The following is a 24,156-nucleotide window of genomic DNA, read 5'->3' on the forward strand; positions in this document are numbered from 1 at the left end:
TCTATATCTTCTTCTCAAATTTGTCTTCTACCTTGCTATCACAAAATACTTTTTGCATAGTGGTGCTCTTCTCCAAACCACCCATACCAACTATTCTAATAGCCTCTAGATTACCACCTACTTCAAATAAGATGGTTTTTGAACATGATGATTCCTCGAGGATTAGCTAGTTCATGGGAACTATATGTTTTACAAGGAGGATGTGAGCAGCAATAGCCAGGGGACGGGGGTATGGGAGACGTGGACAACGGTAGAGCTGGCCAGGGGACGCGGTGGCGGGAATTGTGTGGGGAAGAGGGTTGGAGGCTAGGGTTGAGGGAGGAGATGGTGTTAGGGTTAGGGTTAGGGTTAGGGTTGGGGGTGGATTTTATTAATGGGAGCGGGAGTGATTTCACATCATATAAAACTTCCATGTTAGCTAATAACAGATGCCCATCATATAAAACTTTTATATTAGCTAATAAATAGGCACTTTCGGTAAACTACACCCATATCATCGCTAGTGAGCTCTGACGCCTATTAGAAGAAGGGTATAGACTACCTTATAACAATGTGAAAGATGCAAGATTGATGCTACAAACCATTAGCTGTTATTTATCAAAAAATACTTTTAAAAATTTAATAATTATAATTTTCTAATTAAGAAATTGGAGGACGTTAGTTTGAAGAAAAAGCACTAAACAAAATATACAACATATTTTTGGTTAATGGCTGAGGTGTCTTAGAACACTCATACAAGAGAAGGTGTTACCGAAATTATTCCCAACATCTTACATCTTCCCCCTCTTCCTCCTCGTGGCACCCTGCGCCACCAGCTTGCCTCCTCCCATCTCACACTTGTTCCTTTTTTTTTTCTTTTCCTTATTTTATTTCTTTCTCTCTCCCCACGCTCCACACCCCCCCCCCCTCTCTCTCTCTCTCTCTCTCTCTCTCTCTCTCTCTCTCTCTACCCCCGTGAGCCCATTAACCCGGCCGAGAAAGAAGGGGGGACACGGTCTTGGGGACAGGAAAACACCTCATCTGACTCTCCCTACACCGTTCTGCCCCCACAATCTTCTTCTTCCTTTTCTTTTCCTTCTTGTCTAAAACCACCAAATGAAGTTAGATTCTTAAAGAAAAAGGAAGCTGGAAACAACTCTCCTCTGTTCCTCGTCCCTCTCCTGGCCTCCCACTGCCCCTGCTCGTATCTTTCTCTCCACACCGCTTAGCATTTAAGCTTTCCTGGATTCTCTTATCTTTCTCTTCTAACACCCTTTAACCCATTCCGAGATCTAAGACCATGGGATGATGGCCACATTTGGCTTTGTGAGCTAGAGGTCGAGTACTGTAAACCATTTTCCTTCTTTTGTTCCACAAATACGTGGACTTTTATGGAAATTTGAGGCCATATTCAGTGGATTTAGTAGCGAGGGCTCTTCCCTATTCTCTTCCCTTCTCTTGGTTCCCTAATCCTCACTTTTCTTCTCTGGTCTCGGTGGAGAGAGAAAAATCTCAGCTTTTTGGGTTCTGGATTCTTGATTCAACGCTGCTTAGCTTTTAAGCTAAAGTAGTCGTCTTAAAAGCATCTCTGGCTTCTTCCCTTTTGGACCTTTTCATATTTTCTAATCCATTTCTAGCTCAAGACGCATGGTAGCCATATTTGGTCTTTTAAGCTAGATATTGAGTAGTAGGAACCATTCTCCACAATTTTATGGGGTTGGAGGCCAGTTTCAGTTGATTAAGCGAGAACACTGTCTACACTCTTCCTTTCTTTGCATTGGTGTGGGGAGGGGGGAGATGGGGTGCGTTCACTCAAGGGTGGAGAAGGATGAGGCAGCGCAGAGATGCAGGGAGAGGAAGAGGCTCATGAAACTGCTGCTGAGCCGCAGGGCGGATCTCGCTGCTGCCCACATGTCATATCTCCAGTCCCTGAGGAACACCGGCGCCACCCTTCGGCAGTTCACAGAGGTGGAGTCCATGGTCCCTGTGAATGCCCTGCCCAGCCTCACGTTGCCCCCCTCGCCGCCCCCCCCACCCCCTCTGCCCCCTTCCCCTCCACCCCCTCCCCACTTTAGCTCAATTACGAAGGAGGGGGAGGAGGAGGGTACCGAAGAGGACTCAATTGATATAGATGACAATGGCAGCTGCCCGGCGCCGCCACCTCTGGTCCACAGCTCGGCATGGGACTTCTGGGACCCATTCGGTCTGCCAACCTGCTCAAATTCGCCTTCTCCAGTTCTTCAAAGAAAGGATGGAAGAGAGGTGGTGCAGACTGCCGTGGAAGAAGAGGATTGGGCGGAGACAAACACGGAGTTTGGGGATGATGCAGAGGAGGAGGAGAAGGTGGAGGGGAAGGAGAATGCTTTAGTGGTTGGTCAGAATGTGGTGCTGAATCCCATCAAGGAGAACTCTCCAGTCAGAGAATTCACAGATGATAACTCGTCTGCAGTGAGTTGGTACACCAAGGACACTGACATGGCATTGGTGGTGTGGAGGAGCAAGAAGACGTTGGCGGGGATTGTGAAGGAGCTGGATGATTATTTCTTGAAAGCAGCGGCAGGTGGGAGGGATGTGGCAGTTCTTCTGGAGCCCAACCACGGCCAGCGTCATCCCTGTGACTTTGAAGGGAAAAAGGGTATCTGATGTTGCTTCTCATATTATTTACATGACAGCATGTTCTTTGTTCTTATGACATTGAAGGAGTCCCTTCCCACATGGTTCTTTACCTTAGTGTTATTATCTCTATTATATCTTTTAGTACTAACCTGCTTGTTATATAGGTTTTTTTGGGTTCTGATATTGTTTTCGCTTGCATATGGATAGAGGAGTGGAATTTGCATGTATTTTTGTTACATCAGTGTGACTGCAGAAGGTCTAACACACCAGATTCACAGGATAAGACTTGTTACTATGTACCTTCTAGTTGTATCTGGACTATCGCATGGTTTCTTTTGAAACATCTATATTGACGAAGTTTTTTATCAGGTAGTAGCACCTATCCTTAGAATTCTTTTAGCAAAGAAAAATATGCATGTTTTTTCCTTATTCAGTCAAGCTTCAGAGTTCTGCTTCTAACAAATCAGTGGTTAAAGCATATAATTGAAAGTTATCGTTATTTAGGGTGTTCTCACAAGTTTAGGTTATTTTATACATTTGTCAAAATTGCTGGTCAATTTTCTGCTGGCATTAACTACTTGTTTTTCTCCAGAGGAAAATCAGCAACAAAAATTTGAGTATTTGGCTGTAGCATATTTACATTGCAAATACTGCTACTTAGTGAATGGTAGGAGGTAGTTTTAGGGGCGCTATCAGGTCAGCTTGGGTTAGGTTACCAGCCAGCCTGGACCCTGAACCCTAAAGGGGATTGGGTCTAAATTTTTATCTAGACCCTACCCACAATCAATCAATTCGGGTTCCGGTCTGGTATCCATGGAGCTATAAGACTCTTCCGGTCTATATGTCAGGTGTGGACTGGGTCTCATTCTGGGCGAACAACAGGTCCACATGTGGAAAACTAGAGGTGATTAGAGAAAAGAAATAAATGATAATGAATGATGGTTGGATGTGGGACAACCGTGATGATGGAAACTTTTCGTGGGAGGCGACATGAGAGGCCAAGTGATGGTGGTGGAAGGAAAACTGTAATTTATTAAAATAATTATAAGAAAAACCAAGGAATAAAATTATACAAAATAACTTATATCAGGTAAATCATTGGTTTCATGTTATGTGCGGGTCAAGTAGGGTATGTCTTTGGACCCGTACCCGACCCAAAGTTCATGGGTCTGGATTGTTTCCGAGGCTACAGGTCCAAATAACAGACCTATTGTTGATTCAATATATGAAATACGTTGCAGCGTCTTTATCTTCTATACTTCACAATTCACATTATTCCAACCTCAACCAATTCTTCTTCAAGACTGAAGAGCTCTTCATGAACAAATATACTGACGGGCAGCACGAGGATTCTGTTATTACAATTTGATTTTATCTTGTCCATGCATATATTACTATGACATGAAAAATTACACCAGACTGAGTCCATTCTTACTTCCTAAACATTTATATGAAATTTGAACACAAATGTACATGTGTCTGAATTGGTTCCTCCACTTTGTTGTAAGTAGAGTCCTATGATTTACACTTGGAACCTAGGGTCTAACAACTGTTCCTACAACATTACCTTGAGCTAATTAGTTGTACAGTAGGGGAGCTTCTGAAGTGATACATTTTCTCAGATTTAGCAGGATTTTTTTTTTCTGTATCACAGTTTTATTTTAGTCAAAAATTTGCAACCTGTTTTGCCCACAGGGAAGAGTTTAAAGTCTGCCAAGGTCTTCAATGCATTGTCTTGGAGCTGGTCTTCCAGACCCCCACAGTCTAACAGAGGTGCTTATGTTCAAGAAGCAAGCGATGCTTGTAGGCCTCAAAACCATTGCATGACACTTGAAAAGCTTTATGCTGAGGAACAGAAGCTCTACAAGGCAGTTAAGGTAACCACACTAGTAAAAAGAAGATACGTGGAACCACTCTCAAACTTGCCATGATGTCAAAATGATTGGCCTTTTTATTGCTGTTGCAAATTATTTCTTTACAAAGCCAAAAAGATTCACTTCCTGTGGTTTGATAGGCAAACAAAATGCCATGACTTTTCTTATATTTAGTTTAGTATGGAAACATCTGTTGTCTTTTTCTCTTTTAATTTATTGTATCTTTAACAATAACTGTTAATATTACCATGATGAGCAGGCACTCTTCCCTCAATTACTGTTTTATTTTTATTAGTCATTCAAGGGTTTTATTTCTTGAGGTCAAATATTTAATGCAGATGCTTGATTATACTAGCTTATGTGGCTTGACACTAATCTATTTAATTACGATACTTGTGGTTGTGAGATTTTGCTTTCATATGATTGATAAGGAGGTGGAAAATCTATATATTATTGAAAAGAATGAGAAGTTTAAATTTCAGATATTCCATTTAGATTCTATTTGTCACTTTGTTCCCCAAAACACCCTTGACTATGCATTCGCCAATCATATCCAAGGTTGCATAAGATCTGAAGGACAACAATCCCCAAGCAAGGCTGAAATCTAAGAATGCAAATTGGCAGGTGATTGAATTATTTGAAAAATTTGGCAATAGAATATCCATCTTACACCGTTAATTACTAGCCCATTGTACATTTACTTTGAGAATGAAACCCTTTAGCATTGATAATTTTAATCCAAAAAGAAACTCAACATTACTTATTAGTATGAGAGATAAAACCAAAAAGTCAAAGGTGTAGTGAATCCTACCCACTGAAACTGTTATGAAGGCTTCTCTAGCTTACAATGTTAAAAGTTCACACAGACACTCAAAATCAGTAATGGCAAGAAATTAAGGGGATCCTAGTACTAGGCCGAAACCATGATGCAAATTGTATGGAACAAGTCAGAGAAACACATGTTTCTCTCATCTCTCTGTAATGATATGAATCCAGAACAAATGAGAATTCAGTATTAACATGCCCTCTCAAACCATTTTGGAGAACCGTTTTGGTACATAGCATTATTGCCTTTGATTATCTACCATCATGGAAGCATCTAAGACATGCCTCCTTTGCATAAGAGAATCCTGTAAGGAGATAACATCTACGGGTGGCATTTCCTCATAATGTTTGTTTACAACTCTGTAAAAGATACTCATCAGTTACCATTATATTTGATATATATAATTTATGATATCTTGAATCTCATTTTTGAAGGCATAATATATTCTCAAAAATTTTTGAAGACATGAGATGTAAGATTTACTATTTAATTCCAATCATAACCTTGAATTCTTCATGGTCTAGAAAATGCTTTTCATTTTTTGAAGGCGTAATAGTTCTCAAAAATTTCGTAAGACATAATATGTAAGATTGAGTATTTAATTCCGATCATAGCCTTGAATTCTTCATGCCTTCCAAAATGCTTTTCTATTTCATCCCAACAGACTTTCTAGAGTGTGATAGTTGTTAGCTTTAGATGTCAAGACCAAACTAGAAGAGCGCACTGTTGGGTTAAATCACAATATCAAAAGTGTCCAGAAGTCAAGAAATATTTTTAAAAACGTGTAGAAGTCAAGGAATCCTATTACATGTTAACTATTAAGTTGTCTGAAAGAGACATCTTCAGAAATGAAGTCTTTATCTTACAAACAATGAAAGTTGAAGGGTTCATGAGAAAGCTATGCAAGAATGAAGATGGGTGTCTTCAAATGGTAAGGCAAGAAAGAAAGAGGAGTAGGAATGAAAAGGAGAGTTATAATTAGTCTCAGGGTGTGGTCCCATGATTACAGATTCCCAATTTGTTAATTTTTTTGGTTGCCTTAGTAATAATATATGTTAAGAGTCTTTGTTTTATTCCTCCCCGTCATCATATGTGTTCACTCGCATGAGTAAAAGTAGAATAGGTTAGTTATTATGAGTGTTTAATTGTAACAGTGCTTCCAGATTTTTATCTTAGGACCCCAGACCTCAAAAATTCTTTGAAATGTTTAGTAATGGGGTTTGCTAGTGCTGAGGCCATTTTCCTTAGAGTAACCATAAGGATAATGGATCCTCTAAGAGACATGAGAAAATAAAAAAATAAAATAAAAATAGAGAAGTTTGAAGCAGTCTGGAGCCTCAGAGTATTGTTGGTCACATATCAGATGAGTGGTGTGAAAGAGTGGCAACCCAATGACTGGTGACTCATAAGTAATGATCAAGAGTGCCTACAAAGGATCAATGATGATAATTGAAACATTTGAATGTGCATTTATGATTAACAAAAATAGGCAAGCATGTCCAATAAGAATTTACTAGAAATTTGTTAGATGCAGCGCAGATTGCTCCCCTGACACTAAGTATTCAAGTTGGAACCAGATCATCTACTACATTTCTATGCACAAGCGGAGGTCAACAAGACCATATATAAGGCAGTAAACAAGCCAAATGCAAGCAAGTTGAGGCCAGCTCAAGCTTGGTTAATGGTCAGCTCATGTCAGGCTGGGAAGATTCAGCTCATGCTCAGTTCATATAGAACCAAGCCAATTCAAGCTCGGATTGCTTGAACTCGACGTACGAACTGAGATGAGCTCAGGTTTGTGTAACTTGATAGCCACTCCCCTTGCTAAAAATGGAGGAGCAGTGGAGGGCTTGGAGGACCATGGAGGGGAAGGAGGAGAGATGGGCTGGGCAAGGATCAACATTGTGACAATGTGTATTGCAAGTCCCATTGGTTCAGTCTCCATCTCCATGACAGGTGGTGCTGGGGCCAGGCCAGTTGCCATTCTCCATGCCTTCTTACTGAAACTCCATCACTCCTTGTAAAGTTCCAGCCCTCCTATATCATTCCAGTAATGGGGCTTAATTAGACAAAGAGGCTGTAGCGAAGAAGGCAAAGTTGGATTATAGATGTTCTCCACTGCACTTCTTCATTTAATCAGAGAGAGGAGGGTGGAATAGGCCTCCATTTATTTTTTCACATTTAGGTGAGTTGCAGAAGAGATGACCATGGAAGTTGGTGACTGGTGGTGGTGAGTTCTAGTGGGAGAAAGGGGTTAGGATATGACCTCTACTATTGCAAAGAGAGCCAACAAAGAGAATGCGAATCCCACACTTATCTATTCTCAATCCAATGGCTATATTGATTAACTATTGTGTGTGAATACATCTTTTCCATAGAAATCTTATAATACTTAAAAATAACAAAAGATCTTACTATTTACAAAATGATTAATCATATAATTTATGGACCACTTGAGCTATTTTCAGCCAAACTCAAGTTTGATGCTTTTACTTCTAGAGCTCAAAATTTGAGCTTATCCTTGGCTGATTTAATAAGTGAGCCAATATCAAGTTGAATTTCCAGCCAAACATGATCTGCTCGTGAACAGCTTATCAATTGATGATTCTAACCGTATGCATCAGAAATTCAATGCCCATAATCAGAGCAAAGGAGCAGGATACAACTGAAATCACTATCAAATGCGACATACTTTATGGGAGAAAAAGAAGTATCACAAGATGAAGTAGATCTACACGAGGAGAATGCTGCCCTGGTAATTTAACTACAAGAACGCAACAGAAAGATTCAGATGTTATGAATGAAAGAAGAGTAGTTATTGCAGGAAAATGAAAAGGTTGAATTGGAAGTGATGGAAGCACTTAGATGTGTTTTGAGTTAAGGTGGTCTTGTTTTACTAATTATTAATTATATGTGGAGGTTGACGAGTCGTATTAATGTAGACCACCAGGTTTTATAACAATTGATCGGACTTCTTAAAATTGAAGTCTTTATGTAATTAGAAGTATCAAAGTTGAAATCTCATGAAAAGGCTACATGAGGATGGAAATGAATGTGTTCAAGTGACAAGTCAAGAAAGAAAGATCTACAGGGAAGGAAGAGATTCTGCTATATTATTGACATTCATTGCTTATCATTGTCATACTAGAATTAATTCCTAATTTATTATCCTAGTATTATCCCCGGCTTGTATAGACCTTTTGTTTTCAGTGATTGTTTTGAGTCTGGTTTGAATATGAATTCTCACAAGTTGCCATGGAGTATTTGAGTGGGTCTAGGAAAGCTTTGGGGAGGTGTTGGATAGTAAATTCAAGAGTAGGACCCAAGTTTTGTCCTACTAGGACAAGTGTGGAAGTCTATTTATATATATATGTTGTGGTGAACCACGATGCTGTGAGAACCTTAGATTAAAAAGGGGTGTCTTTGGTTTCAAGGAGAGAGTTTGTGGGTACACTGTAAGACTTCTTTTTGGAGCACAATGGAAGCCGACCATTGGTTCGGTTTGTCATAATTTCTCTAATAAATTTTGTTTGTCTCTCCAGATTTATATTTCTTGTCTATTCTTGGCATTGTGTTGGTGTTTTGTTCGTAAGATCTTGGGCCAGTGTGTCATCTATATTGAGATTGTACTGTTCTACAAGGCGTCTATCACGCTCCGACACATTGGCATGAGCCAAACACATGACAAATGGCTGCAAATCCCATAGGGCTTAGGCCCATAAGACATGCGAGTTTTTCTTGCATCTTTTAGTCCAAATATAGATCTTCCAAAAAGAGTTATTTTAATTATAAGTGGTTGTGCTAAGATTTGGACCATCTAAAACCCAAAGATTATAATTTTAACATCAATATTTAATAATTTCATAAGTATGAAGTTAATCATTGATATGGTCTCCAAATCACCAGTAGATCTCAACAATATTTTCCAATACATAAATAAATCCAAATAAGGAAATTCAACTAAACCTAAGCTCTCCAGGACACTGCCCATAACCTAGTCCTTACTGCTTCTCAGCATTTGAAAGATGACCGGAAAAATAAAGTAATAAGCTAACAATCCTGCAAGATACCTCTAACACCTCTAGTTGGATCAAGCACAGAATAAAAATGTTTAGATAAGTGCAGATATCATAAAGGATGTAAATTGTAAATCAGGATAAGATTTCCATAATTGATTCACAGTAGTTAACAACTTAAGCAGTTAACTTTCAAAATAAGAGTGAAAAGTTAGGTTAAATATAACTGTTTAAAAACTATAATTTCATAAAATTTTCAAGAAATAATTATAGATACAACCCTCTCTCAGTCTTTGTGAGTATGGCCACGATTAGCCCTGTGACAAGGCTCGAAACCATATTTGATCCTGTGGTGCATGCTTGAAATCACATTTGGCCCTGTGATAGAGGTTCAAAAGAACTAGTTTCTGAATATATGTTGCGAATGATTGGCCCCGGTGGCTGTGCTTGAACCTTTTATTAGAGAGTAGCCAAGAATTTTGTGCATCAATTCTAAAACAATTTTTAGCCACAAATATGAGGTTTTCAAATACTCATAGGCTTTTTGAATATGTAATCATCAAGATGGTACAACATTGCGTAGTTTCATGATTCGACATGATACACCAATATAACATCTCTTTTTAACATATTTACATCATGAAAAATATAAATAGCATACTCGATAAAATTTTCCATGCTTGATTTATATTTAAAATTAATTCCTTATACAAGGTAAATCAAGCATAATATTTATTTTTAATCACTTTATAAACAACTCTATAAAGTTAAATTTTAAGAACTATTGTCATTTCAAATTGCAGATACATATTGTTTAGAGATGTGAATATGCTGATCTCACTAAATCAAGAACAAGTTTTAAAATAAATTTTCTAAAAATGTTACATGAAATGCATGACAAAACAGTAGGGTGATAGAGACACTTACAGATCTAGAGCGACAATGTTCAGAAATTTCCCCCAGCAAAAGGTTACACTTAACCTACAACAAATACATTGGTCATTAAGTTTCCTTTAAAATATCCTAAAGCATAATCCTTACAACCCAATCTTTCCTCTACTTTTAGGCATAGGGAAGGTCCTACTAGGTTGCACGACCCTCTTGGAGCTTTACAATCTAAGGTCCTTTCATATCAGGAATAATAATCTTAGATCTGCAAATCAATAGCTCTACCTTTAGATAGAGCCCTAATCTAGACACAGTCCCCTTGCCTAATATATAAGGACCCCCAATCGATTTATGTATCTCCTAAAATACAAGAATCCCTAATCTAAACATTCATCAACTGCCCTATCTTAAAATAATTAAAACATCGAATGAGGACTTAGTGATTACTCAGGCATAGGTGTAGAAACACTAGATGGATGCTCCTTGGAGATCATGGATTTTAGTCTCTTGATTAGAGAGAGAATGGTTAGATCCTGCACACAAATAGAGATATGACATAGAGATGTAGATAGAGAGGAGAGAATACTACAAATTGACGGTGATAGGGGAGATGTCCAGCAACCCATGGGATACATCTGCGGCATCATAGAGGAGATGTCTAGCATTGTCATAGTGAAGATGTTCGACAACGTCGTAGAGGAGACGAACAGTGGCATCACACGATGGTGCTTGAGGATGCTTGCACATAAGTTAAGCAACAGTAGGAATGAGGAGGAAGCAAGGAGAGGGGCACACAAGGGAGAGAATATAAGAGAGGAGGCATTAATATGAAGGGAATTAACATGTGTGGAGAGAGAAAAAGGAAGGTACTTGGGATTGTGGGATTACCTTGTCCATGTTTAGTGGTGCGAGCATATAGGGAGGATAATAAGGAAAGGAAGGGTGAGATATCATGTGGGGATTAATGTGTGCATGATTTGTTGGCATGAAGGGAAGAAAAAAGAGGAGAGAAAATAAAGGCATGTCCTTGTTGGTGGGCTGGCATGAGAAAGGAGGAAAGAAGAAAAAAAAGGGAAGGGCATGACTTGGTTGGCTCGGTTTGCAGGGAAGAAGAAGGAACGAAAGAGAGAAGAAGGAAGGCATGTGATGCGACTGACTGGTTGGTGAGGAGAGGTTGGAAAGAAGAGAAAGGAAGGTGCACTTGGCGAGATTGGATGGCTGGTGGGGTGATGATTGGTAACAAGAATAAAGGAGGAAGAGGGTGTGATAGCTGCTGGTATGTTTGCTCAATGGGCAAAAGAAGAGGGGCAACAACACGGTTTGGTTGGTTAAGGAGAAAAAGGAAAGAAGAAGAAAGGAATGAAGGCACTTGGCTAACTTGGTTAGTAGGGGAAAGGAAAGAAGAAAAGAAAAGGAATAGAGGATTGCTGGCCCGTTCGGTCGGGAGGAAGGAAGGGGGGGGGGAGAAAAGGAAGGAAAGAAAATAGGGGAGAGGATGATTTGAGGTGGGGTGGTGGTGGTGGGAAGAAGCTAGTGGTTTTAGGGCGTTTCATCATACCCTTTCAAAGGAAATTTCGTCCTTGAAATTTTGACATACTAAAGTCTTTGAAGTACTTGGGGTACTTTTTCTAGATTTCCTTCTCAAGCTCTCAAGTTGCCTCCTGCCTTCAGCGATTGCTCCACTGGACCTTAACATTTGGAATGGCACGCCACCTCAAAACTTGTTCCATTCTATCCACAATTTTCATTGGTTACTCGTCATAAATGTGATCTTCTTTGAGCTATATAGGCTCGAATTCCACCACATTGCTAGGGTCTAACACATTTTCTAGTATAGAAACATGGAATACATTATGAACTCTACCAAATATGAATGGTAGAACTGGGCAGTAAGCTATCTGACCCTTTTTAGGATCTCGAATGGACCTAAATAAATGGAACTCAGCTTGCCCCGAACTCTGGAGCTCATCGTTCTAGGTGACACCTGAAATAATACATGATGTCCCCACTTGAAATTTCAGGATTATGCTTTTATCAGCATATTTCCTTTTGCTTTGAGCTGCAAAGTCATTTTCTGATAAACTGAATCTTCTTAATAGTTTATTGAACATTTTCGTGCCTTAATAATCTTCTTTCACCAATGTCGTTCCAACATATAGGAGATCTATAACTACTCCTATACAAAGCTTCCAAAGGAAGCTATTTGGATGCTGGCCTAATAACTTTTGTTATAAACAAACTCTACTAAGAGTAAGCGATATCCTAAGAACCCTTTAGATCCAATACACAGGATCTCAGCATATCTTCCAGAATTTGGATTGTTCTCATTGACTGCCCATCAGTCTTTAGAGTGAAAGGCTACATTGAATTCCAACTTGGTTCTCATGGCACGGCGCAAAGTCCAGAATTAAGGGATAAATCTTGTATCCCTGTCAGATACAATAGACATTGGAGCACCAAGGAGCCTTACAATCTAATCAATATACAACTTTGAAGCCTCTTAAGAGAAAAACCGACCTTAATAGGCAAGAAATGTGTTGTCTTTGTTAGTTTGTCTATAATTACCTAAATGGCATCACTGCCTTTAGAAGTCTCAGGTAGGCCTTTCACGAAGTCCATAATTATATGCTCCCACTTCCATGTTGGTATAGAAAGAGGTTGTAGCAGCCCCACATGCTTTTGACGCTCAGCTTTTGCTTCTTAACGAACCAAACAATGTGTGACATATGAAGCAATTTTCATTTCATGCCATCCACTAGAAATTCTCTTAAATATCTTTATATTTTGGTACCTCCAAGGTTCATAGTGTAAGCAAAGTTATGGGCCTCCTTCAGAATCTCTTGCTTTGACTTTGGATTCTTAGAGGTGTATAATCTATTTACCAAATCTCATAGAACTATCCTCATTATACTGAATTCTGGTTGGGCACCAGATTTTATCCCTTCTCTAATTTTCTGCAATTCTAGATGTTCTCCTTGAGATACCTTGCTTCTCTCAATCAAGATAGGCTGCACTTTAAGGGTAGCAAGCTAGGCATCAAAATTATACAACTGCACCTTGATTCTTGGCCTTTCCAGGTTTTTTAGGATATGCTTCTGTGAAGTGATCAGAGCTGCTAAGCTATTCAAGAATTTGCTGCTCAAAGCATCTGCCACTATATTTATCTTCCTTGGGTGATAACTGACGACCATATCAGAGTCCTTTAACGACTCCAACCACCTCCTCTATCTCAAATTCAGCTCATTCTAAGTGAAGATATACTTTAAGCTCTTGTGATCCGTGAAGATCTTGTTAGGTTCCTCATATAGATAACAACAAATTTTTTTAGCAAATACTGCCGCTGTTAACTCCAAGTCATCAATAGGGTAGTTCTATTGTTATAACTTTAGCTACAGTGAGGCATAAGCCACCACCTTCCTGTTCTGCATTGGAACACATCCCAAGACTTTCTTGGAAGTATTAGTATCAATAGTGAAGCCTCCACTCCCGAAAGATAATGCGACAACCGAGGTTGATACAAGCCACTTCAACTCCTAAAAACTCTGTTCATGTTCTTTTGTCCATTCCAATTTGGCCCCTTTGTGAGCCAAGTGAGCTAGAGGCACGGTGATGCTAGAAAATCCTTCAACAAATCTCTATAGTATCCATCTAGCCCAAGAAAATTATGGACCGGATACATTAGTTGCTCGGCTCCATTCTACCTAGGTTTCCACTCACTTTGGATCCACAAAGATGCCATGTTTAGAAATTACATTGCCTAGGAAAGAGATATTTTCCAACTAGAATTCATATTTTTAAATTTTGCATAAAGTCTGTTCTCCTAAGGTCTGCAACACGATCCTCAAATGCTTCTCATGTTCTTCATGGCTCTTGGAGTACATCAAGATATCATTAATGAAGACCACCACACATTGGCCCAAGCAGGGTTTGAACACTCTTTTCATTGGATTCTTAAAAGCCATAGGGGCATTTGTAAGTCCAAAGGGCATCACTTGAAATTTATGATGCCCACTCCTCGTCTAGAAGGCTGTCTTGGGCACATCATCAGCCTTGATGTTTAATTTATGGTAGCCGGATTGAAGGTCAATCTTTGAAAAAACCTGTGCACCTTGCAGTTGATCAAAAAGATCATTTATCCTTGATAAGGGTATTTGTCCTGGACCGTCATCTTATTAAACTCTTTGTAATCAATGCATAACATCATTTTTCCAGCCCTTTCTTGACAAAAGGTATGAGTACTGCAAGGAGAGACACTAGCCTTGATGAAGCCCTTATCATGCAATTATTGAAGTGCTCATTTAGCTCCTTCAGTTTCGTTGGGGCCATTCATTATGGAGCCTTAGAGATACGTCCAGTGCCAGACAATAAATCAATAGAGATTTCTATCCCTTTATTTGGAGGCAGTCCTGGCAAATGTTCTAGAATGACATCTGGAAGCTCCTTATATAGGGATGCAATCTAATTTTAACTCTTCTCGTTGAAAGTCAATTACTGTGGCTACAAACCTTGTACATTCTTTCCTTAGTCGTCGACTAACTTGCATAGAAAGAGATCACCCAAGAAGGGGCATTGACACCACTGTAGGTGAAACTGAATTCTATTTGCTCTAGGATCTGAAAGGCCACCCTCTTTCCAAAAGCAGCCCATTGTGACATGATAAGAAGCCAACCAGTCCATCCTGGGGATGATACCAAAGTCTTTCATATCTTGGTCCATTAAGTCAGCTAAAAGTTCATGATCTTTGATGCTCATAGTACAAGACTTGCAGACTATATCAATCACAATAATGCTTCCATTTTGGGTGGAGATATAGCTCAGAATCTAGAGGCACAGGCACTATCACAAGATGTGGGTAGCCCCAGGATCAATCTTAATATAGGCATATGTAGAGGATACCCTAATGATAACTATCAAAATTCAAGGTTTAACTATTACTCATAACCCGAACTAAACTAGACAACATGATTCATAGCTAGCATAAGAGCAATTATGCATATACTTAAGCATTAATAAGCATAATAATTCATTAGGGTACCTATCACCATTGCATTTGATGCTTGCACTCCATGCTGAGTTTGGGCTTAGATCGGAGCATGTCTGGGGCTTCTGCCTCGCTCCTTGATCTTCCTTGTAATGGTAGTTTGACCAGTTTGAGAAGTCCACCCAACTGGAGGAGTTAGGAAAGATCATGGCCTCAGTGTAGTCTAGGATGTCTAACCAAATGGGGCTCATGTGATGAGGGTGCTAGCCACATTAAAAACAACCCCTGAGAACTGACGACCTTTCCTCTTAGTGTAGAACCCATTACACTTGCCACACCATGACCCCCTTCTCTACCATGCCCCATCATTATTTTTGAAGGTTCCTTGCCTCTTGGGTTAGTTACTAGAAGGTTGACCACCTTGTTGCCTGCCAAATCTAGACCTCTATTTTAGATTATGGTCTCTCTCTTGTTGCACACTATCCACCTCCTCTAGTTTCTCTTTGTTCGCCATTTCCCTGAATATGGCCAGCTCCAATGGCTCAATAACAACCCAAATCTTTGGCCTCAGCATTCTATTGAATATTCATGCCTTGCTGGCATTAGTAGCCACAAGCTCTAGAGCAAATATGGATAATTCAGTGAACCTGGCCTTGAACTGGGCCACCGTCATACTCCCTTGTGTCAGCCTGATAAACTCTTATGATATCTAATACTCTGGGGGTAGTGCATGTCCAAGAATTCTTGATGGAACAGCTTGGAGAAAAAGGGCTTTGTCTCGTTCTTATGCTCTCTTGACACCTTCCCTTTTTTTATAGGCCCCACCCTAAAGCTAATAGAAGGTGAAAGCAGACCTTTTCTTGATTGGTGCAGTCTGTGGTGGCACAACCTTCTTTATCTCCTTTAATAGTTGGTAGGTTTTAGTAGGTTCAAGGGATCCCTCAAAAGATAGGTGGTGCCATCGTCTTGACTTTAGAGAACCCCTGTTCTTGCCTTGAGGGACGACCACCCTTGGTAAATGTTTTATAATTGTAAAAGACATTGGTAAGATTTGGAGCATCCAAAACTCTAACATACTAATTTCAACATCAACATTTAATAATTCCATAAATATTAAGTTTAGTCATTGACATTGTCTTCAAATCACCAGTGGATCGTACATAATATTTTTCAATGCATGGATAAGTCCAGATAAGGAAATCCAAGCGAGTCCTAAGCTCTCTAGCACATTGCCTATAATCTAGTCCAGGTTACTCAGAATTGAAATAGGACAAGAAAAATAAAATAATGAGCCAACAGCCTAGTAAAATACCTCTAACACCTCTAGTTGGATCAAGCATATAATAAAAATATTTAGATAAATGAAAATATTACTATTAATTCATAAAGGAAGTAAGTTATAAATTAGGATAAGATTTTCATAACTGGTTCACAATTAAGGCTTGTTGTACCGATGCTTACTATCTTATACAGGGCATATCGTACCGTACCGCTACCGAACTAAGACTTGGTATAGGGGGCATACGGAGTCTCAGTATGCTGAACTAACCTCTATACTAGATGTACCAGCACTATACCGCCATGGTATTAGTATGGAATTTGTTTCCAGGATTGTGAACCTTGCTTTTGAATATTTCAATACCTCATTTGCGGCTAAAAAATTGGTGGGAAAAATTTTTGGTTACTCTCTAGTTTGATTATGATTCGGTCTTAGCCAGCGAGGCCGATCGCTTGCAAATATATATTTAGAAACTAGTTTTTTCGAGCCTTCATCATAGAGCTAGATGCCTACACCAAAAGGGCAAATGTGGTTTCGGGCCTTATCATAAGGCTAATGATGGTCATAATCACAAAGACTACGATATCTCAATAGCTTATATTTAATCTAGTTTTTCACTCTTATTTTAACAATTAATTACTTAAGTTGTTGACTATTGTGAACAAGGTTTGCTGAATCGATACTAAAGGGTGTATTGGTCGGTGATCAGTTCAGCATGGTATGGGTTTGTACCACATCATTCTGAGGCATATCAAAAACAAGGAGAGGGAGAAAGGAGAGAAGAGAGTGAGGGAGAGGGAGGGAGCAAGGGGGAGGGTTGAGGATTAAACCTTGACCTTAACCCTAGCGGAGCAAGGTAGAGTAAGAACGAGAGAGCCAAGGGACCTCCAAGGGACCCTAACGGAGCGAGCGAGAGAGTGAGAGAGATGGAAAGGAGGGGATGCTTACCATTGACATCATCGGGAGGGGGGAGCATCATTGATGAGTGGAGGTGGGAGGTGATCTATGTAAGGGAGGGGGGCTTCTCTCAAACACGATAGAGCTCAGGGAGGGGCGATTGTGAGTGGGCCGGATAGGGGTGGTGGGGTTCTCGAATGATCTGAGTGAGAGAGGAGGGGGGTTTTACTGAGCCAGCTGGGGAGGGGGGAGGGTTTAATCAAACGGTCGGCCTTTGTTTCGAGCCAATAGGGTGAACTATCTCGATTTTCTATAGGTTCGGTTCAGTATGCCCCAAGCTAGGCAGATCGGGTTGGTGCGGCCAACCCTAGGGGAGAGAATACTATATGTTAGCGGTGGCTAGCAGTTATAGAGGAGACATCTAATGGCACCGTGGGAAGATATTTGGTGTTGTTGCAGGGAGACTTCCAGTGGCATTACATAGGAGATGCTCGGTGATCGGTGATGTCATAGGGGCGATGTCTGATGGTGTCACAAGGTGGTGCTAGGGGATGCTCGCACATGAAGAGAAACAATGAATAAGGAGGAAGTAAGGGGTTCAAATTGCTTAGGGTAAAGAGAGAGATGTTGACGTGGGAAAGAATTGGAGGGAAGAGGAGTGGATGAGAGATAGAAGATAGGAGAGAAGGAGGCATTGGCATGCGTAGGAATCAACACGTGTGGAGGGAAAAGAAAGGAAGTTCGCTGGAATTGTGGGGTTGTCATGTCCATGAGTTGTGCAACCATGTGGGGAGGAAAATAAAGAAGGGATAGGTATTGCAGATTAACACGTGATTTGCTGGTGGGCTAGCATGCACGGAAGGAGGAAAGAGAAAAAGGGAAGGGCATGACTTGGGTGGCTTGGTTGGTAGGGAAGACGGAAAGAAAGAAGGAAAGGATGAGGAGCAATTGGTTGGCTAGCGAGGAGAGGAAAGGGAGAAGAGAAAGGAAGGTGCACTCGGGGGGATTGACTGGCTAGCAAGGAGATGATAGGAAGAGGATAAAAAAAGAAGGAAGAGGGTGCGACAACTACTGATCCGCCTAGTCAATTGGTAGGAGAAGAAGAGGGGCAACAACATGGCTGGGTAGGTTGTCTTAGTTGGTAGGGAGGAGGAAAGAACAGTGGAAAGAGGGCTCTTGGCTTGGTTGACAGGGGAGAAGGAAAGAAGAAAATAAAAGGAAGAGAAAATTGCTGGCTTATTCAGTTTGGGAAGAAGGAAAAAGGAGGGAAAAAAAGGATAGAAAGAAAACAAGAAAGAGGAGGATTCGGGGGGGGGGGGGGGGGGACGAGAGGGGGGCGTGGACAAGGTGGTTTTAAGGTGTTTCGGTATTTGAGCTAGGTGGAATACTCTATATTTATAGTTCGACATGGTTCTAGAGTTTCCAGTAATTCCTTGTACCTATGTGCAAACATGTCGACTTTGTGTTCCAATATATAAATTGTGATGGCCGATTATACCACTATCATTATGGTTAACTTTACCATTTCTATCCTACTTCAAATGAAATAACAGTTAAAAACAATTGTTATTTAAATTCCTATTACTGCAAGTTATAATGGAACAAAGGTCCTTTGATACAGTTAATAATGGCTGCTGTTTATCTTAACCAACAAACAGCATATCATATCCCTTCTATGTAGGATAATGACTTCACATATCAAGACATGATCCACTAGATCGAAGAATATTTTGCATTGAACTTTTACTAAGATAAAGTTTAAGGTAGTAGTTGGTGACCCAAATGGGATCACTAGGCTGATCTTAGATCGTTGGTGACCCTTATCTTGGGACAATCTGATCCCTAATAATTTAAGATCATTCTGTTTGGTGTACTATATTTTAGTGATTAAAGATCTTCGTGTATCTATGAATAACCTGTTTGGTATTTTATGGAAATCCAAGATCACTAGCCATATAATACAAGAACTGCCACTGATATATTCCATAAAAAATATTTATTACTCATATAAAAATATTATAATAAATTATTAAAATATTTATTAGTATATTAAATTATTAATTATTAATATATTCCATAAAAATAAATTTATTGATTCTCTAAATTATTAATCCTATAAAATATATTAATTGTTATTATATAATTAATATGTTCATTTATATTTATAATATATCATTATTTTAATATTAAGATTTATTTTGAGTAGAAAAATGAGGAAAATAGAAGTAATATATTAGATAATTTCATAATATAAATATATATCTGTTATAATTTAAAACTATAATTGAATAATAATATAATAGTAGTATGATTAATAATTTAATATAATAGAATATATATCATAAATACTATATATGTAATATCAATATAATATAATATATATAATATTCATATGATATATTAATGTTATATTGATATATTAATATTTTTTTGATCGAGGCATTTTTGTTCTCAAATTCCAGCTTAAGATCACTTTTCTAGGATGATCTTGGATACTCGTCCTCAATGATGGGTTTTCTATCTCCAAGTTAGGTGGTGGTTTGAGAAGTAGGGGTGATTTGGGATCACTGCTATGTAGGATCACCATGGTGCCACCAAACATGGTGATCTTGTCACCTCCACCCACATCATCCTTGATTTTGGGGTCATGACCCCATACCAAATGCCCCTTTAAAGAGTTTGTGCTAAATCCTAGCCTAGACAACTTAGGGCAAGAGGGGGGACTTCGATTTAATCTATCAGGACAATTGGTTAAAGGGTGATTCATTTAATGAGCCTTGCAATTGAAGCTTGTTCAACTAGGGGGCGACTCTTGAAGATTTAGTTGGGCATGGAATGTGGACATGAAGAGGAAGGAAAACAAACTTTGATAGCGTTACACAAGAATAAGTTAAAAGCCAAGAAGACAGATTGGCGCACGATCCCATTCATGAAAGTTTGTAAGCTTAAATAAATCAACTATTTTACTTTTTCATCTTCAACCCTATTCGCCATCTTCCTCCTTTATTTAAATGTTAAAATGGCTCCAATTCACCTTTTCTAGATGCTAGCTTGAATGCTATTTCTCTTGGCACTGTTATTTTGAGATTTTTGGTTCCAACTAATTCCTTCCATATAATTCATTGGAGATAACCATGTTTAGAAGATCTCTTTTCTCCTTGTTAGAGATGTTTTATTTTTTTGTACCAATTTTCTGAGCATTAATAATATTCAGTTTTTTCAACCTTGTACAAATGCAGACTGTTTTCCTCCTATTTAAGCTGTCTCGTATCAATTCCCTTTTTGTAGTCAGAACACAATTGTCTCGACCTACTGGATCATAGCTATTTATAGTTGGACACTTGGTTCACACCTTCTCAGACGAGAATGGCTCTGAACCTTAGAATTTCACAATAATCCAAAAAAGGATATTTATTAAGATCTGGGGTTTATGCAGATGCTGGAATGGTTAATTTTGATAAAAAGATTACCAACCTATCGTAATTCTTGTTCAAAGTGAGTGTGATAGTTTGTTTAGATTAAGTTCTCAAATCCTCTCCTGCATATTTCTTCAGCCTCTACCAGTTTAAGTTGGTGGGAAACCTGTTTCAGCATCTGTTTCAGATGAACTTATTAAAATCCAACCGCTATTGGATCAAAATTTTATATTGAATGAAATTTTAAACAGTGCCAGTACTTCAGGATGCTGGAACTCCATTAATCTTAGATTGGTGTTCTTTTGGAGAAATGACTATTCTTTCAATTATCAAGTGAACAATGGTGTATTTCTAATGTTATTTAATTTGCAGGAGGATGAGATTGCTAAATTCCTGCACAAAAAGAAAACTCTGTTACTGCACAAGCTTGAAGATGGAGATCATGACTGGTTGAAGACTGAGAAAACTCGATCGAACATTGAGGAACTGCAATGTCGAATCATTTCTTTGCAGGAGTCAATTAATGGGACATGTATGTCCATTTCCAAGCTTAGAGATGAAGAGTTGCATCCTCAGTTGGTCGAATTATCTTCGGGGTAAAGTTTACAATGATAACCTCTAATTTTTTTGACTAATCATAGGCTTAGCATGTAACCTTTTGGAGATAGGTAGTCAATGAACTTAGAGCACATTACTTTTATAATAACTTCCAGTCGATCCTTTTATATCCGTAACATCCTATTTGGTTCTTATTTCTGCCTCATTTATTGTAATTTACAACTGAGTTGCATGAATGTTACTGGCAGATTCCTTCACACTTGATGGATTGAGGATTTTACTTCATTTGTTTTATCCAATAACCTAATTTCTATATTTCTAGCTACACATGCTATGAAATCTTCATTGGGTATTATGGATACAAACAGTATTGGATACTTAAAATGTGTTGGCATTGTCTGTGAATTCATGTCATATGATCCATCTTTTTCTCCCTTCTCCCAAAGGCTGGTGCAGATGTGGAGAATGATGTATGAGTGCCATCAAGTTCAGAACCATGTTGCTCAGCAGGTCAATCTTTTAGACCACCATCCTGGCACTGAACCAACAACTGATTCCCATCGCCATGCCACAGCCCAGCTAGAAACTGAGGTCACTTCCTGGTACAGTTCCTTCTGTAACCTCCTTAAATCTCAGCGCGAGTATATAAGCATTATCAACCAATGGGTCAGACTCACTGACTGCCTTCCGGATAGTAATGGTATAATTGGTTCTGCATCTGGCATCCATGGCCTTTGTGAAGAACTTCAGTGTGCCTTTGACAGACTACCTGACAAGGTACTCTTGCTTGCTCTAAAATATTTTTATTTGTTTCAAATTACTTATGGATAGATAGAATCAGTTTAACAAAGGGAACACATTCTTAAACAACTCTAGGTGTGCATGCAGTTTTCAGGCATAAACTTGTTTGGGTGAATTAGTTCTAGTACTTTTAGCCATGACTCTACAATAGAAATCAAATTTCACTGAGATCTATGCATGATGTATCAAATAGTTTAGTTAGAAGTGTTGCCTGTATAATTTACCTGTATTGCTGGATGGTAATTGTTTGAGGACTTGATTTTCATGGGCACATGTTTTTACTTTCATTTTTTTTTTTCAAATGAAATTACTCGAGGTCAATTTCTTTCATATGTTTTTTACATCATTAAGCAGAAGAAACCAACCAATGGGAATTAAACTTTTGCATATTCAGTGACATAAACCTAAAAGCTAAGTTGTGGCAAAAATACATTGATGTGGAAGATAATAGAACAATATTATCGAGATCATAGTCCAAATGGTTAAAGGATCAGACCTTCCATAAATTTAAATATGGTTCTCTTGTTAATTTAATGTTCCTGCATTTGAACCTCAACCGAAGACAGGGAGACAAAAGAATGTTACAATTCAAATCTTTACCCTATGAAGATTCATTTAATAGGAAAACTTGTTTCATTGATGTTTGAATCCAAACAGGTAGCAGCTGAGGCAATTAAGAGCTTTGTATCGGTTGTCCACTCCATTGTCCTGCAGCAGAATGAAGAGTGCAACCTGCAGAAGAAATCTGTCCGCCTTGAGAGCAGGTTGGAGAAAGAATTGAATTCACTTTGGGAGTCGGAGAAGCACAATGAGCATACAATTGAAAATCCAGTTCAAGTTACAGATTCGGATCACCACCCGTTGTCGACAAAGCATGGAAAACTGGAAGCTTTCAAGAAGAGGGTGGAGGAAGAAAAAGCCAAGTATATGAACTCTGTTCGCATGAGCAGAGCCATGACCCTGAACAATCTACAAACAAGCCTCCCAAATGTTTTTCAAGCTTTGATGGGGTTCTCCAGTGTATGCGTGCAGGCTTTTGAGGGCATTAACCGATCCAGTGAATCTGCGACGAGCCACTCAGAGAACATTTAACCTTTATGCCCATAAACCTCATAGTCTAATGTGATGGTGTACGTAGAAATTTTTGTCTCAATTGATTTCAAGATTTCCAGTACCTTGCCCTCTCCAAATTAATATTAGATTGGGAACTCACAAGTCGTTATTTTTTTGTATTTATGTCGGTTCCTTTTGATGTTCCAGGGCTCTTGAAGCCAGTTGATCTGTACTGGAGAAAAAAGGTGGTTGTGTATTGTGAGGTGCCACACTTACAGGTGTAGATGCACTCTATGATGACTTCAGCTCGTTGTTTTTGAGACAAACCATTCGTTGCATTTTGAGAGATGAAGCCTTTGAAAGATACAAGCTGTTGAAGGAATTAGAAAATCATGGGGAAAAAGAGTAGATATGGGCATGTTTTCTTTTTTGATTCATTCAAGATGAATATATGGAAGGGGTTTCAGTTATGCTTTATAATTTCTTGCTGCTTGAAATCACTTAGTATCTTGTCCTTGCACAATGCTGTTTAATTTCGTTTTCTGTGCATAAATACCCTTTGCATAGAGACCCTTAGAAACACCTGCTCGCATGTCATCTGAAAACTGAAAAATGCCATGTACACTGACCTACAATTTTAAAACCTGATTGTGTACAATCATTGCTAGTGCCTCTTTTGTTCAGTTGTGATCTGAGTTGATCTGACTTTGGCTATTTGCTTACATGAAGTGGAAATTGATCATCCTACTGCATTAAGGTTATTTAACTTTTGCTACTTTACATTCAAATTTGAGTACTTCATTCAACATTTTGTGTTATAGCCTCCAGCGATATTCCAACAATCAAGAGGCATATTGATGGAATGATGCCTAAAGTTACCTTGTGGACTAAGCATATATTATAGTATCAAACATAGAAATTCTGTTCTTGTACATAGCATGTTGTACATTGACAGCTTCATAGCATGTTGTT

The 24,156-nt window shown here is 39.0% G+C and overlaps 1 protein-coding gene across 1 annotated transcript; it reads left to right on the forward strand.

The window, feature by feature from the left end:
• The first annotated feature begins 899 nt into the window (after positions 1-899).
• LOC103723483 (protein ALTERED PHOSPHATE STARVATION RESPONSE 1) lies at positions 900-23,867 on the forward strand. The gene is made up of 6 exons (XM_008814400.4): positions 900-2,614; positions 4,291-4,472; positions 21,145-21,368; positions 21,777-22,107; positions 22,789-23,261; positions 23,392-23,867. Exons 1-5 carry the CDS (start codon positions 1,777-1,779, stop codon positions 23,221-23,223), a joined length of 2,010 nt encoding a protein of 669 aa, XP_008812622.3. The 5' UTR covers positions 900-1,776; the 3' UTR covers positions 23,224-23,261; positions 23,392-23,867.
• The last annotated feature ends 289 nt before the right edge of the window (positions 23,868-24,156 follow it).

This window comes from Phoenix dactylifera, unplaced genomic scaffold, assembly GCF_009389715.1.
Source record: "Phoenix dactylifera cultivar Barhee BC4 unplaced genomic scaffold, palm_55x_up_171113_PBpolish2nd_filt_p 001506F, whole genome shotgun sequence".
NCBI classification, from domain to species: domain Eukaryota; kingdom Viridiplantae; phylum Streptophyta; class Magnoliopsida; order Arecales; family Arecaceae; genus Phoenix; species Phoenix dactylifera.

Excerpts from the sequence above, each read along its gene's own strand:
- LOC103723483 (XM_008814400.4), top strand. The coding sequence starts at position 1,777 with ATGGGGTGCGTTCACTCAAGGGTGGAGAAGGATGAGGCAGCGCAGAGA. Across the intron at positions 4,473-21,144 it reads AGCTCTACAAGGCAGTTAAG|GAGGATGAGATTGCTAAATT; the intron begins GTAACCACACTA and ends TTTAATTTGCAG. Across the intron at positions 21,369-21,776 it reads TTGGTCGAATTATCTTCGGG|GCTGGTGCAGATGTGGAGAA; the intron begins GTAAAGTTTACA and ends CTTCTCCCAAAG.